This window comes from Leptodactylus fuscus, chromosome 4 (genome assembly GCF_031893055.1).
Source record: "Leptodactylus fuscus isolate aLepFus1 chromosome 4, aLepFus1.hap2, whole genome shotgun sequence".
NCBI classification, from domain to species: Eukaryota; Metazoa; Chordata; class Amphibia; order Anura; family Leptodactylidae; genus Leptodactylus; species Leptodactylus fuscus.
The window spans coordinates 55,771,368-55,787,087 of NC_134268.1; the positions used below are offsets into that span (position 1 = coordinate 55,771,368).

Below are 15,720 nucleotides of genomic sequence, written 5' to 3' on the forward strand. Positions count from 1 at the left end.
TTTTAATTGTCTTGTGAAGTAGTTTACCTTGTAGGTAAATTTCTTTGCTTTCAAGGATCTTGGAATAATAAATGTAGTCATTTGAATCTGTGCATTGGATTGAACAGAAATTAAATTTAAGGGAAACCAAAATAGAGAATCCATTTTATAGGGAGAAAGTTACAAGATCTTCTGCAAATGGATCATTTGTAAAGCAATGTGTACATACAATGGAGGAGTCATTGGCCATAGTCATCGGATCACTGACCAATTACTAAATGGAGGGACCTGTCCAGCCCATAAGAGGGAGTGCTGTGGTTATGGAGCTTATCTCAGGATTTATTTGATGGACTTGACAATTTACTTCATTATTTCTTAGGCCACCCTTTTGCCCATACCGATACATTGTAATGTTTTACTTAAGGATCCAATAAACATTTCTCAGCCCAGATCTTGTGTTCACCCTCTAACACCTTTAACAGCTACTGTCCTTGTATAGTTCACCACTGCAGCATGGTTGTAGCTCCACAGTTATCCCAATTTCCATTTGTTGGATAGTGTAGTTTCTCCTGGTAAAGGGTTCGCAAGCTAGGTCTCATCCATAGAAGCTAGGTCTCATCCATAGAAGCTAGGTCTCATCCATAGAAGATAGGTCTCATCCATAGAAGATAGGTCTCATCCATAGAAGCTAGGTCTCATCCATAGAAGATAGGTCTCATCCATAGAAGATAGGTCTCATCCATAGAAGATAGGTCTCATCCATAGAAGATAGGTCTCATCCATAGAAGCTCTCTTCCGCCTAGATGAGAGATAACTTACATACCCTTTTTCCCAGGAACCATTACCTACCCTATAAAACTTCCTATATCATGTTTCAGTCTCCACAAATCAAAATAGTAACTCCTAGACCTACAGTATTATGTAAAAGGTCTAGGCATGTGAGGAAAAAATGAGAAATGTGAAATGTTTATTTTTGTCAATTAAAAAAAATTTGCAAATTAACAAAATTAAGTGAATGAACAAAAGAGAGATCATTCTTTCATAAATTCTTCTGGGTACACTTGCACACAGTTTTTGAAGGAATTCGGCAGAGAGGTTCTAACCATCTTGGAGAACTTGGCACAGATCTTCTGTGGATGTAGGCTTGCTCAAATCTTTCTGTCTCTTCATATAAACCCAGATAGACCATCAATCTTAGAAACTGGATAACCCCTCCTTAATAGACCCAACACTGTGGATCCTAGGAAATATACCATAGAGCACAGATATATTCCAGGATGCCCCTGGGAACATAGTCTGTGAGATTCTGGATAGCCTCTTGTGCTACTGCAAGTCATGTTGCAAGGCCTACTGTTAAAGCATTGGTCATTGCCTTATGGGGTAGTCATGTAATAGGTGGCTTGTAAAGCAGATGGTTTCTGGCACCTGCATGAGAGCTAATGTGCATACCCTTTTTCCCAGGAAACATTGCCTGGACTATAAGACCGCTCCTCACACAACCGCCTCCAAGATATCTCCCATGCATCCCCCATACTCTGGAACTTCTTACCAAGACACATAAGACTGATCCCCACAATCACAGGATTCAAGAAGGCCCTGAAGACTCACCTATTCAGGAAGGCCTACAACCTCCAATAACACTATCACCTCACTGCCAGCTGTACAGTCCCCCCCTCTCCTTCTGTCTCTATCACCCTTCCCCCATAGATTGTAAGCCCTCGCGGGCAGGGCCCTCTACCCCAACGTGCCAGTCGGTCACTGTTAGTATTATATCTACCTGTATATTTTGTGTATTTTATGTAACCCCCAAATGTAAAGCACCATGGAATTAATGGTGCTATATAAATAAACAATAATAATAATAATAAGACTCCTTAGAAAAACTGATTGTCTCCAATCAGAACCCAAAGCCCCCTACACTTAGCCACGAGTTGCAATATCTGTATAGTAACCACTTCACATACCGTAAATTGGTCTCTAAGTGTAAAATGTATTATATGTATATAAATTCTGAGTAGTATTAAAATTTCCACCATTGGGAGATTCTTTTGTAAAAACGTTCACGTGTACCAGTACGGTAAAAGCATTTCTGATCAAATGTTGATTTTGTAAATTACATTTGTTTTCCCCAGACCTGGAAAAAAAAAAGATATACAGCAATAATACGACTCTGCAAGAATCTTAATGGGGCCCTAGGAATTTATTAAATGATTTTTGATTCTTGAGAAAACTGTGCCTAATGGAAATTCTACAAATGCCAGACTTTGTTATGCCTTTGGGGGAATAGCGTTCCAAACAAAACACTATAAGAGCAGCACCATCATCTATTAGGGTTTAACTTGTGCTTTTATTGAGTAAAAATAACCTTACTTGGAAAATAAGTGCAGTATGTTTGTGAGTGTCGTGATACATGAGTAAATAGATGTGGTGTTTTTACTTTACAGACTTATCCTGGACATAGTCTAGAGAATGAAGACTTTAACATCCCACCTATTACACCTCCTTCAATGCCAGAACACGCACTTGTACCTCTGTCGGAGGCTGAGTCAGGATACTCCTCCCTTTGTCATCCAATGAATCAGAATGGTCTACTTCAGTTTCATCCACAGAATATGGATTTGCCAGCGATTACGGTATCCAACATGCTGAGCCAAGATGGGTCTCTAATCTCGAATTCCCTCTCAGTGGTAAGAAACGTTTTTAAACCTGAAGATTTATTACATCTGTAGTTTGTTACACGTGTTAAAGATGAATTCTATCAACAGTAATCGAAACAGTAATGTAAAACACTGGGTACTGTAGTTTTTTGGCTTTCTTGTACATGCATAAATCTTCCCCTTCTTAACTACAGCTGACATAGGTGCTCTCAATGTATCACTAGACTTGTAACCTGATTTAGTAGTCTACTTTACTGGTGTAACTATAGGACTGAAGGGGTAGTGGTCACTCCAAGGCTTTCGAGCCAATGGGGCCCATATTTGCTTTTGGAGCAGCTTTATAGATTACATAGAATAGTTGTAGTCTGTAATAGATTTTGCATTCAAGCTTTAAAGCCGATATCCTGCTGTTAATTTTTTTTAAAGCCTTGGGGGCAACACAATGGCTCAGTGGTTAGCATTGCAGCGCTGGAGTCCTGTGTTCGTATCCCGCCAGGAACGACATCTGCAAGGAGTTTGTATGTTCTCCCTGTGTTTGCGTGGATTTCCTCCCATTCTACAAAGACATACTGATAGGAAAAAAAAAGTACATTGTGATCCCTATATGGGGCTCACAATCTACATTAAAAAAAATAAATAAAGGCTCTATACAAAAAAATAAACTGTTCCTGAGGCATCATGGTGGCTCAGTGGTTAGCACTGCAGCCTTGCAGTGCTGGAGTCATGGGCTCGAATCCTACCAAGGACTACATCTGCAAGGAGTTTGTATGTTCTCCCTGTGTTTTTGTGGATTTCCTCCCATACTCCAAATACATACTAACAGGGAAAAATGTAGATTGTGATCCCTGTATGGAGCTCACAATCTACATAAAAGTAAGCCATTCCTCACTGGTCCCCTACTCTTGTCTTCCCACATCTTCTGCCATTTTATACTATCTGGTCTCTCTCGACATAGTAAATGTGACTGCTCAGCCAGTGATTGAGAAGGACCAGGAATAGCGAAATATAATAAATTATTGTTTATCCTGGAACACTTAGCCCATTTGTGATTTAAAGGGAATGTGTCACCAAAAATGGTCTACCTTTGAAGATATGTGAAACATATTTTTTAAGAAGTTCTGATTATTTTATTTTTAATTTTCCATATCACTACCAATATCAAAAAAGTGCTATATCTTGTTATTTACACTCTGACCAGTAAGCCTAATAATAGGCTGACACTTGCCAATTCAGTAGAGGTTTTTATTGCAGCAGTCACAGAGTATGCCTAGAACTTCCATAGATTCAGCTCAAGTCTCCCTATGGCTATGGATGTGTCATAAAGCATATCACTAAATGTTGTTAACACGATGGGAGATAGACTCAGGCAAGAGGACAACCCCCATAATCATGTGAAGAAAATAGAATGAAAGAAATCTAGAATAAGAAAATAAAAGCATATTAGAAAAAAGTAATATAGTTCACTATCTGAATTTAATAAATAAATTATAAAATGGCGATATATTCCTTTAAGGTGGCAAACAATGGACGTCATACTTTAGTTTGTATATGGAGAAGGCAAAGGGAAAATACCATCAAATCAATTTAAAAAAAAATTATTGATTCTTTATGAAAACATAGTTATTGATCACATTTGGCCAGTTCTTACCCCTGCATAGACTATTCTTTGTTAATATTAAATATTTCCAGTTGGAAAATGATTATTTTCACTATAGACAGTCTTGAATCCCCACATAATTGTTAATGTGACTGTGAAATGTGAAGATACTTTATGGAAGGATGAATTGTTCCATATTTGGATTGTTAATGTTTCACTGTGGAATAAATTTCTGGATTAAGATGTGAACTATTACAATCCCTCTATTTGGCTGTTTCCTTAGCAACCTCTTTTCAGGGTAAAAGCTTTACATTTATAGACCATTGAACACATTCACCAACCTTTTCCAGACCCTACAGACATGGACTGTAGGTTGTCTGAATGAGGCAGACTTATCTACTTACACATATTCGAAATCACATTATAGATTTCGATTAACTTTACATTTGGTATTTTATAAGGCATGCATTATGTATACAAAAACCTTACATACTCTTTCACATGACGGTATGTAGTGCCTTGGCAAATGTATTTTATTAAGAGGACCTATGACATTGGATTTATACTCTAAAAATTGTAATAACTTACAATGGTCTACTATTATATTAAACAATATACTGTACTTACTTACATACACATGTAATTTTGTATGGTCCCTACTTAGTGATTAGTCATACAATATAATCTACTTATATTAAAGGGATTCTATCATTAAAATCAAATTTTTTGTCGATCACATGTAGGAATAGCTTTAAGAAAGGCTATTCGTCTCCTACCTTTAGATGTCTTCTCCGTGCCGCCGTTCGGTAGAAATTCCAGTCTTTGTCTGTATGGAAATGGGTTCTCTCAAACAGCACTGGGGGCATCCTCAATGCTGTGAGAAAAATCTCCAGCGCCACCTCCATCATCTTCAGGAACGGCCTCTCTGCGCTTCATCTTCCGGAGCTGGGTTCAAACTTCTAGGCTTCGGGCAGAGCAGACTGTGCATGCCCGAGGCCACAAGAAAAATGGCTGCTTACACAGCTGTGTAAGCGGCCATTTTCTTATGGGCTGTGGGCATGCGCAGTCGGCTCTGCTCGAGGCCCAAGGCCTAGGAGTTTGAACGCAGCTTCGGAAAAAGACGCGCAGAGAGGCCATTCCTGAAGAAGATGGAGGCGGTGCTGGAGATTTCTCTCACAGCATTGGGGACCGCCCCCAGTGCTGCGAGAGAACTCCTTTGGATACAGACGAAAATCTAAAGGTAGGAGAAGAATAGCCTTTCTTAAGGCTATTCCTACATGTGATCGACAAAAAAAATGTGATTTTAATGATAGAATCCCTTTAATACTGTATACACTGATGTCATAAATAGTAAGATCTGATGAAGAGTTGCCTGACCATAAGATTAAAAGTATTTGCCAGGACTTTAATAGGCCATCAGATTGGTGGTGTCTGACACCCAGCACTCCCAAAATAAGCTGAATAAGGGGCTCATTCAGTTTGTAGTAGCAGTGCCCATGTGGACTCCCTGAACGGATTACCGACTCAGATGTAAACCAGGCCTTACAGGATGTGCATGCTCTGCCAGGAATATATAACGAAGAATATGCCCTCCTGACCACACCTAGCCATCTCTTACGTAGTCAACCAGTATCCTCCTTTACACTATCAATAAACAAAAAAATCTGTCTGAGACTAGGTCAGTGTTCCTATTTGCAGACTATATGTCTTCAATCCCAGGTTATGTCCATAGGCTTCTTAACAGCCAGTCATTGATTTATCTGGAACTCCCTTCCAAAAGGTGGAGCTAGAGAGACAGTCTTCCTTTTTTCCATCGGGGAAAACTTATTTCCATTTTTTAGCCCATGTACTTTTTTTTTTTCTTCTTTGACAACCCCTTTAATCTTCATTATCATTAACAGTTGAAAACATTGTACAATTCCCAAATGTATCAACTATAGTGAAATGATTCTAAACAATTTCCAAATTGTAACTTTAAGGATTATTACATTACACAAATACATAATAGGAAAAGATTGTTTTGTTTGCTCAAGTTATTATTCAAGACAAGCCCATGCCATTTTCCCATGATGCAAATAGGTTAGAAAACAAACAAAGCACTGAAGCCAGTATTTTAATTGCTGTGTTTTTCCTCTGACAGGGCTGATTTTCTTTGTACTCAAATATCACTGTTTTGACAAGCAGCACATACATATGTTTCGTGCAGTGCCTATGGAAGGAAAGCAATTTTTTTTTTTCCGCGGGTCTATTGGGAATGCTGTAAATCAGCAAATGGAGATGTATTAAAGCTGCATGCATTTCTAATACAGTATGTTGCTATTACAGAAAAGAATCAGTAGCATATTGAATAATGTAGCTTTCAAAGCTCAGCAGAAAATTTGATTACAAACAATTTGATTACTGGTTTCTGAAGAAATATTTCCAAAATATTGTGGCATTTTGCTCCCGTAATGCATAAAACATAACAGCAGACCCGTCTGGAAGTTCTTTTAGGACAGTAAAGAATAGATGATGTCAAGTCTAATTACTTCAATATCAAATAACGCAAGCATTAGTCTGAAATGAAATGGATGTCACATTGTGTAAAAAGAAATGCTTTTAAACAATGTGACAGGGGGATAAAGGCAATGAATAATTAGATATTCTTTGCACAATTTATCATAGCTTTATCAGTCAAGCCTTTTATTTTAGAAATTATTCCATTCTATTCAATAAGTTTGTACAAAGGAAAATCTGATATGACATCCGAAACATAAATAGTAATTCTGCTGATTCCTTGCACGTCTTTGGTCATAGTTGTTCCAATTTGCCATTCACAGTGTTTATGGCTTTCTGAAGTCTGATGCTTTTAGACTTCGACGTTAAAATGGAAAGGTTTGAAAGTTTGTGAACCCTTTAGAATCACCAGCCGGCATTTATTTGACACCGAGTGTTATATAATGTAGATTACAATTAAATACAAGTAACGCAGCAATGACTTGTGACTTTGTGGAGATTGGACAGAGGTAGTCTGGGAAAATAGAATGTTCAAGGAAAAATATTAAAATATTCTTGAGGATAAGGAGGTGTTATAAGGGAACTGCTATATTATATGTGTTAAGAGCATGGTATAAATGATGTATATAGCTTTGTGGGATAATGTCAGTTTAACCTGTAATGTATTTATTAAAATTCCCAATCACTGTAGACCAGTGATGGCGAACCTTTTAGAGACCGAGTGCCCAAACTGCAACCCAAAACCCACAAAATTTTCGCGGAGTGCCAACACGACAATATAGACTTAATACTATGCGGATCCACAATTGCGGACAGTTACTGACCAAAAATTACAGTCATGTGGGGCTTTACAGAGCTTTCAATAATACAAACAACGTTGTACTGAAATGTAAAGGTCTCGGCATTTGGTACTTTGAACAATTAATTTTCACTATTTACATCGCACAGGATCTGTTTTATAGTTACCGTGTAATATTCTTACATCCTGTACTAATATCACGTCTGCTATAAAACAGATACTGTGTGATATAAATAGTGAGGGGACCCCAGACAGTATTATATGCTCTGCAGTGGGCCCACCACACAATATTATATTCTCCACAGTACCACAGTAGCCCCCCAGTGTTATATGCTCCGCAGTAGGTGTCCCCCCCCCCCACAGGATTATATGCTCCACAGTGGCATCCACACACAGTATTGTGTGCTTATAAATAGGCCCCCCCCCAGTATTATATGCTCTTTAGTACACCCCCCAGTATTATAAGCCACCCCAGTATTATAAGCCCCCCCAGTACTATACACTCCCCCCAGTATTATAAGCCCCCTCAGTATTATACACTCCCCCCAGTATTATACACTCCCCCCAGTATTATACACCCCACCCAGTATTATAAGCCCCCCCAGTATTATACACTCCCCCCAGTATTATAAGCCCCCTCAGTATTATACACTCCCCCCAGTATTATACACTCCCCCCAGTATTATACACCCCACCCAGTATTATAAGCCCCCCCAGTATTATACACTCCCCCCCAGTATCATACACCCCACCAAGTATTATAAGCGCTCCCCCCAACATCATATACACAGTGAGCCACTCTCATACTCACCCCTGAAGAGCCGCCGGCATCCACCTTCTTGTCACTGGCGGCGCTGATGACGTCATCGCGCCCGCGTCGGGGCAGAGGTCAAACTCTGCAGCCAGTGTAGGCCGCGGTCGCGCGATCCGCGGCCTACCCTGACAGCTTTCAGCTGTATGTGCATTTGCACATACAACTGAAGGCAGTGATCGCTCATCAACGGGGAATCCTGTACCGGATTCCCTGTTGGTGAGCGATCCGGGCGACCGCACGTGTGCCAGCATGGAGGGCTCTGCGTGCCCTCTCTGGCACGCGTGCCATAGGTTCGCCATCACTGCTCTAGACTAAAGAGTCCAGTAGGTGGTCCTACACCATGATTGACAGCCATTTTGGTATGGACTCCATGTCGCGTCCCTCAGCACATAAGTGATATGGGAAAAAATGAAGTGGCAATGCATCGCGGTTCTTCCCGAAGCAGTTCGGACAGAAGGTTCGCAGAGGTTATTTCTGCATTCATTCTACTTCATTATACCTATAGGGAAACTGCTGGCATTTCTGTAGGTATAATTGACATGTTGCGAATTCCAAAACCGCAATGGTTTTGGAAATCGTCGTGTGTCCGCTGCAAAGTGGAGTTGGGGTTAGCTAGCTTGGGAAAACCGTGGCATTTATGCCATGTGGAGCCCCGGCTTTATATGGGAAATTACTACATAGGACCACCCACTGGACTCTTTTAACCACAGTGAGGAGGAATTTAAAGCAATGCTATGTTTTTTCTGACCTATCCTCTGGGTTGGAATTGTTAAGATATGTGTATCACAAGTATAGCAGCTTTTCTTAAAACAACGATTTTGAGACATTGTCATAAAATAATATACGAACTATCCTATATGTATCCATTTGTGGCCACCCAATGAAGGGATGTGAGTTGCAGCCTTTTGAGACTTTTATTGGCATCCATGAATTGAAAAAATCCAGCATCTATTCCTTTGTATAAAACGTAACTTTTATTATGAAAAAGTTTTCCGGAGCATGAGCCGCTCCATAAAATCAAATACAAGTATGCATGATGGCAGAGATGAAATGACGTCTTAGTCAGACGTCATTTCATCTCTGCCATCATGCATACTTGTATTTGATTTTATGGAGCGGCTCATGCTCCGGAAAACTTTTTCATAATAAAAGTTACGTTTTATACAAAGGAATAGATGCTGGATTTTTTCAATTCATGGACGCTTGTACTTACACCTTTGGCTGAGAGGCCGAATTTTCCGAGCACCTTCCTTTCTTCATAAGGTAATGGACATTTTTTTCTTTTTAAATCAGAAGATCTGTGGGTGAGCTGACATATGTTTTTTATTGGCATGCCATGATACAAATTAGAATTGCTAACCAAACCATTGAGTATGGGCACAACTGCACAGGATAACCAGAACATTTTGGCTCAGAACATAATATGTATGTGATCAGTTCCTTTTGCTTTCCAACTAGTTGCGCAGAGATAATATATATTTGCCTTGACAAGTTTGGTACTCTTCAGAACGTTGAGTCCAATTGACTCCATGGACTATAATAACCCAATAGTCCATTTTCTGAATGATTCCAAGGGATACCATTGTTCTAGCAATGAGTGGTGTATTCAGCAACTTCACCTACATTGTCTTTATCACATGTAGAAGATAGGTGGGGATGCAATTTGTAATGGCTTCCAATCCAATAATGAAATCCAGTGAGATCCAATAATTGCTTTGTATTGACACAATTAGATGCTGATTTTTTTGGCAGTTGAAGAGAAAACTGTTTCAACTTTAGATCAAAAACTGATAAAACATCACAGGAATCCATCATTGAGATATCACCAAATACGAGGGATATTAATAGTATAAGACCGAGGATAGATCAAAGCCGAACCCAATTCAACAAAAATCAATTTCAGTAAAGAATATGGTTGTAATGAGATGGAGTTCTTTACTCACTGAGTTTATTGTCTACATGACTTTCAGCTGGTAGGGACTAAGAACATGTTGGCTAAAGGACAGGAGACAACATTATGTAGTGGCCTCTAACCGAAGTTGGCACCATTACACCCCAACCTGGGCAGCCTAGTGTCTAAGTGGTTAATACTATTGACTTGAAGCATTGGGGTTCTGGATTCTAATCTGACCCAGGATAACATTCACATGGGCTTTGTAGGGTCTGTCTTGGGTTTCTTTTTACCCTTCAAAGATATTCAGGAGGGAATTTAGATTTCCTATTGGGGACAGTGAATAGTGATGGCTGTAAAGTGCTGTGGAATAGGTTGGTGATATATAAGGAAGAGAAATAAATAATAATATAAGCACAAGGGTTCAAGTAGGATATGGAATAGTATTAATATATAATGATTTACGGTATAATAAGCCAACGTAAGATAATTAAATAGGGGCAAATCCATTTAAGTGGTGATCAATGTATTCATTGGTCTGTAACATGTGAGAACTGTATCGAATATTTCTGTGAAATACATCAAAAAGATAAATCCTATGACATATTAATGCTGGAAAATGAGGAGTTTTACAGAGGTTTCTCCAGTTAAATAAATTGAGTGAGATCCTGTATCAGGTGGGAGAAGGTTTGGATGTAATTAGTCAATCGCCTAAAATGCAGATGAATGGACTGAAAATTCTCATTTTGTAATAATTCACTTTACTGTTCTACCGTCATGGCTGAACATATTGGAAAGCCCGCAGCATCTTAAAAAATTGTCATTTACATTTCTCTTTTGATATTTTTTTTACTGAACCAGCAATAAAAACAAACTTCTTAAACTTACACATTTTTCCAATATATATATTTTATACACGTTTTAAACTTTGCGTTTTTGAGATTTAGGTCTCACAGTCTTATAGTCTCTGGTGAATTCTATTTGTGTTTATGATAATTTTATTGTTTATTTATTTATTAATAAATTCTGCAATTCTATTCATTGCAGTACATATGTTCATTATGTCAGTTCTTATCCATATTGTGGATCACAGTGGCCATTTTAAGAAGAAACCAGTCAAGCTATTTTTTTTTTAATTTTGTTTGCAACATTGGAGGAAAGCAGAGTACCTGGGCCAAACCCATGTGACAATATACTGTATTCCTGCAAACAATTATTAAATTGAAACCCAATAATAATAATAAATTTTATTTATATAGCGCCAAGATATTCCGCAGCACTGTACAATTTGTAGGGTTCAAATACAGACAGAAAGATACATTACAAAGAACCTCATTTCACACAATGGGACTGAGGGCCCTGCTCACAAGAGCTTACAATCTATTTAATCTATATTTACCATATATACACATATAATGTAGATACAGAACGTATCAATGGCTAGGGTTTGGATTTTCTGTTTGTCGGGTCCACTTGGGAACCCGACGAATAGAAACCCAATCTGCGTAAGGCTAAGACCTCACATTGTGGAAAAGCAGCTTTTTTTGTTGCAGATTTTGCTGCGGTTTTTTGAGCCACAGTAGATTGAGCAGAAGGTAGAAATATAAGAACCTTCTATATATTTCCCATTCCTTTTGTAGACATTCTTACTTTTGGCTCAAAAAAACACACCACAATCTGCAACAAAAAAAGCTGCATTTTCGCAACATGGGGCCTCAGCCTAAAAAGCAGTTATTCATGGAAACCCATGGACCCCATAGACTATGATGGGGTAGCAGACCGCTGAAAGCAGCAGTTTCCGCTGAAAAAATAAGAAAAATGTGGAGAGAAAAGACATTTTTTAAAGGGGTATTCTCACGTTGCATACTCACCAGTCTTCACTGCTGTAAAATCTTCTTTCTTCCTGGTTTCTTACATCATTTGGTGGGCGGGGTTTCACATGCAACCTGCCGTTTAGCTCCGCCCTAAATTAGCATGTAGCTCCGCCTACCCATATTGGACTATGAAGTACAGGAAGCAGCAACTCCATTCTGTGTTACATACAGAGACTGCCTTTCTCTGCCATAATGAACACAATTGAATTAGCTAGCCTGATAACTGGGAGAACAGAAGAAATTAAAGCAGCTCCTCTCCTCTATCTGCTAACAGGAAGCTAGGTCATGTGGTGTAGACACAGGAATAGCTAGAAACACAGGCTCGCTCCCGTGCACTTAGCCCCTCCTCCCTCCCCCCTGAGAGCAGCAGATACATCACTTGACTTTTGAGCAGATAAGTCAAGGGCTGTGTCAACAATGAATTGAATAAAGTAAGATAGTGGACAAACAAAGCAGTTTTGCTGAAGCAATGTATTTAGGAAAAGTCTTACATCCACATTAACAAGCAGTATAGATAGGATCCTTGTGATGGGACAACCCCTTTAAGCAGATTCGGGGATGGAAACCCTGAGCGGAATACAGACGCAGCTGTTACCTAGCCTATGTTGTATATTTGTAGGTAGATAGATCTAGGACGGTATAGAAGTAAGTAGTGAAAGGGCTCAGAAATAGTCCGTATCACTATTATTTCCTAGACCACACGTTGATTTAGCATCAAGCAAAGAAATTGCAATAGCAATATTTTTGCAAAAATTTGCACTCTATGGGTCCATGGCATACTGGAAAAAATGATCTGCTAGCTGCTTAAAATTTCTGTATTTGTTTCAGATTTAATTATTATGCCTTGAATGATAAAGCACAATAAAAAAATATTGTTAAAGTAAACTAAAGTAGTAGATTTAATGGATTCTGAGAGTCAGTCCAACCTCTGTCCTTTGGCTGCGTTTGATGTTATAACTAAAGAGAAGGTTCAGTCATTTGCTCATAAACTGAAGGGTAAATCACTTAATAAAATGACCCAACAGAAAAAAAACAACCACTGCGAATCTAAAAGGCTGAAAGCAAAGTTTTAGTTTTAAATTAACTTATTCAGATTGTGACTTGAAGTCCATAGAGATTGGCAGGAACACAAATAGAATTAAGCAATATATACATAAGCTACTGTTGCCACAATATGATAATTTCGTAAATTTCCAATATTAGGAATATTGTATTGCCTTCTCCTAACCTGACCAGAAGGATTTTAGAGCAGTAACCTCCAGAACTAGTCTAAATAGTGTAATTGATAAGTTTTACCATTAGTCACCTATTTAATACAGAACATTATATTCTCTTTAACCCTTAAGTCTATCATACACCACTATCATACACATATCATTATGATAGACACCATGATAGTACTTAAGGGTTAAATAGCACTAGTGGTAATATTACACATAATAGTATAACATGAAAAGATACATAGAAATATGTCATCAATTCACATCCATGTATACCGATGTATAGGGTATGTGAGCCACCATTACGTATGTTTCGAACTGAATTGTAATCTTGACTCCAAATCTCTAGAAAACAGTCATTTGCATTTTATGTTTCCGTCAGGCCATTTTCATCTTCACAAATGGTTATTGGTTGTGACCTCCTGCTAGGTGGGTCACATTTAGCTTTTCTCTTTCTACTCTGATAAATTATATTGTTCATCTGGTTTATTTGTCACACGTTCTGGCCTCAAATATATTATTTGGGAAATGTGATCGCTTTTTTTTTTTTTTTTAATTCTACACAGCAATTAATTCAATAGCAGTATTTTAGGCTAAGTGTATGCAAACATATTGTGCTCTGGAGGCAGAAATAAATCCTTGCCTTTAGCCTTGTAAAAATAATTATGCTAAAATGAATTATTCTGGGAAGATCAGTCAGCACTGACAAACACATAATACAATGGTAAGGAGGCTAGTTAGGGATAGGCGGGGCGTAAGGCAACAAAATAGATTGTGGTATACAATACATATCTAGTCTTATACTTAAAGTCAGCATTTTTCAGGATAATATAGGAGACATATTCTATATTACTGTACATTGTTGTAGGTTATAAATCATTCAGGAGCTTTGGAACCAAAACAAGACCAAAAGCTTTGTATTATCATGAAAAATCCAAGGCTACTAGTGTTCTGTAACTTGTAGTAGACACATTTGTAAGAAAATCTGTGCTGATAGTATCAGAAGTCAGCATTGAAAACAAATTACAAAAAAGCCACTATATATATATATATATATATATATATATATATATATATATATATATATATATACTGTATATACTCGAGTATAAGCCGACCCGAATATAAGCCGAGGCCCCTAATTTTACCACAAAAAACTGGGAAAACTTATTGACTCGAGTATAAGCCGAGGGGGGAAATGCAGCAGCTACTGGAAAATTTCAAAGAATAAAATGGTCGGCGTTTCTGGGTGCAGTAGATGCTGGGGAAGGGGAGGGGGTGTTTTGGTTGTCTGTCTGCCCCTTCCCTGAGCTTGAGGACTGGGTTTTTTTTTCCCCCACTTGGAATTCAGCCTGGCTGAATATAGGGGATCTGCAGTGCTCCTATTAACCCCTTCCTGACGGAACAGGAGCTCTGCAGATCCCCTATATTCAGTAGACCGGGCACTTTCAGACACAGGGATACCTAATGTGTATGTGTTTCACAATAACTTTCTACTTTTGTATCTATTGTAGGGAAAGGAGTGATTTACAACTTTTTATTTTTTATTTTTTTTAAAGCTTCTTTTTTTTCCCCACTAACAAGTTTTATAGAAAACTTTCAAATGCTCGCTTACAACATATTTGGGCAAAAGGTTGAGCCTGTTCTTGCCCCTTATTCCTTTAAAAAGAAGCAAGAAACTTTGGCGAGGTTAACTTGGAGAGACTTATAGTTTGGATCTTTTGGAGTGATTTACCATTCCTAAAGACTATAGTCCACTGGGTCCATGATGTGCCACATTAAAGGGGACCTGTCGGGTGTTTTTTTCCACCATTAATTGGCTCCTTTACAGGATAAAGTAATGCCTTTTCCATTTTGGGCCCATCTGTAATTTTGTTGTTGTAGCTCATGTGCACATTACCTTAAGTAGTCACGGTGAGCACGGACACTCCGACACCACAGTCTTAGATTATCGTAAACATAAGCTGAAATAACTCTCTCCCTGTGTGTACTACCGCACTATCTCTTACGATATACATTGTGCTAAGCCATTTTTTCCTACTATGTGCAGTAATAATCCTTTATCAGCTGATCCTTGTTCTTCTATTAAGTGGAGGCCAAAAATGTGACTCAACCTATGTAATATTTCTGATAAATCCTATGTCTCTTGTTGATATCCCCACATAATATAGACGCCATTTACAGATGTCGATGCTGTTACAGAGATCAGAAGTGCAAGTAGTTATTTTACTTTACAGTAACCAGAACATCATTACTTATAATATACAATCACTGCTGTAATGGAGGCAGCAAAATGTATCAATTGTCTGTGATATCAATTCCAAGTGATAACACAATTATTTATAGAGTTGTATATATTATTATATTACTGTTCCCCATATAGCGTAATCTTT

At 38.4% G+C, this 15,720-nt stretch overlaps 1 protein-coding gene across 2 annotated transcripts in view; it reads left to right on the plus strand.

Annotated features, from left to right (window-relative positions):
* Positions 1-15,720, plus strand: part of TOX (thymocyte selection associated high mobility group box) — a 219,660-nt gene that overhangs the window by 132,500 nt on the left and 71,440 nt on the right. For both annotated transcript variants that reach the window (XM_075270543.1, XM_075270544.1), the window contains one exon: positions 2,424-2,666. In XM_075270543.1, the coding sequence (XP_075126644.1) occupies positions 2,424-2,666 (243 nt within the window). The remainder of the gene's footprint in view (positions 1-2,423; positions 2,667-15,720) is intronic.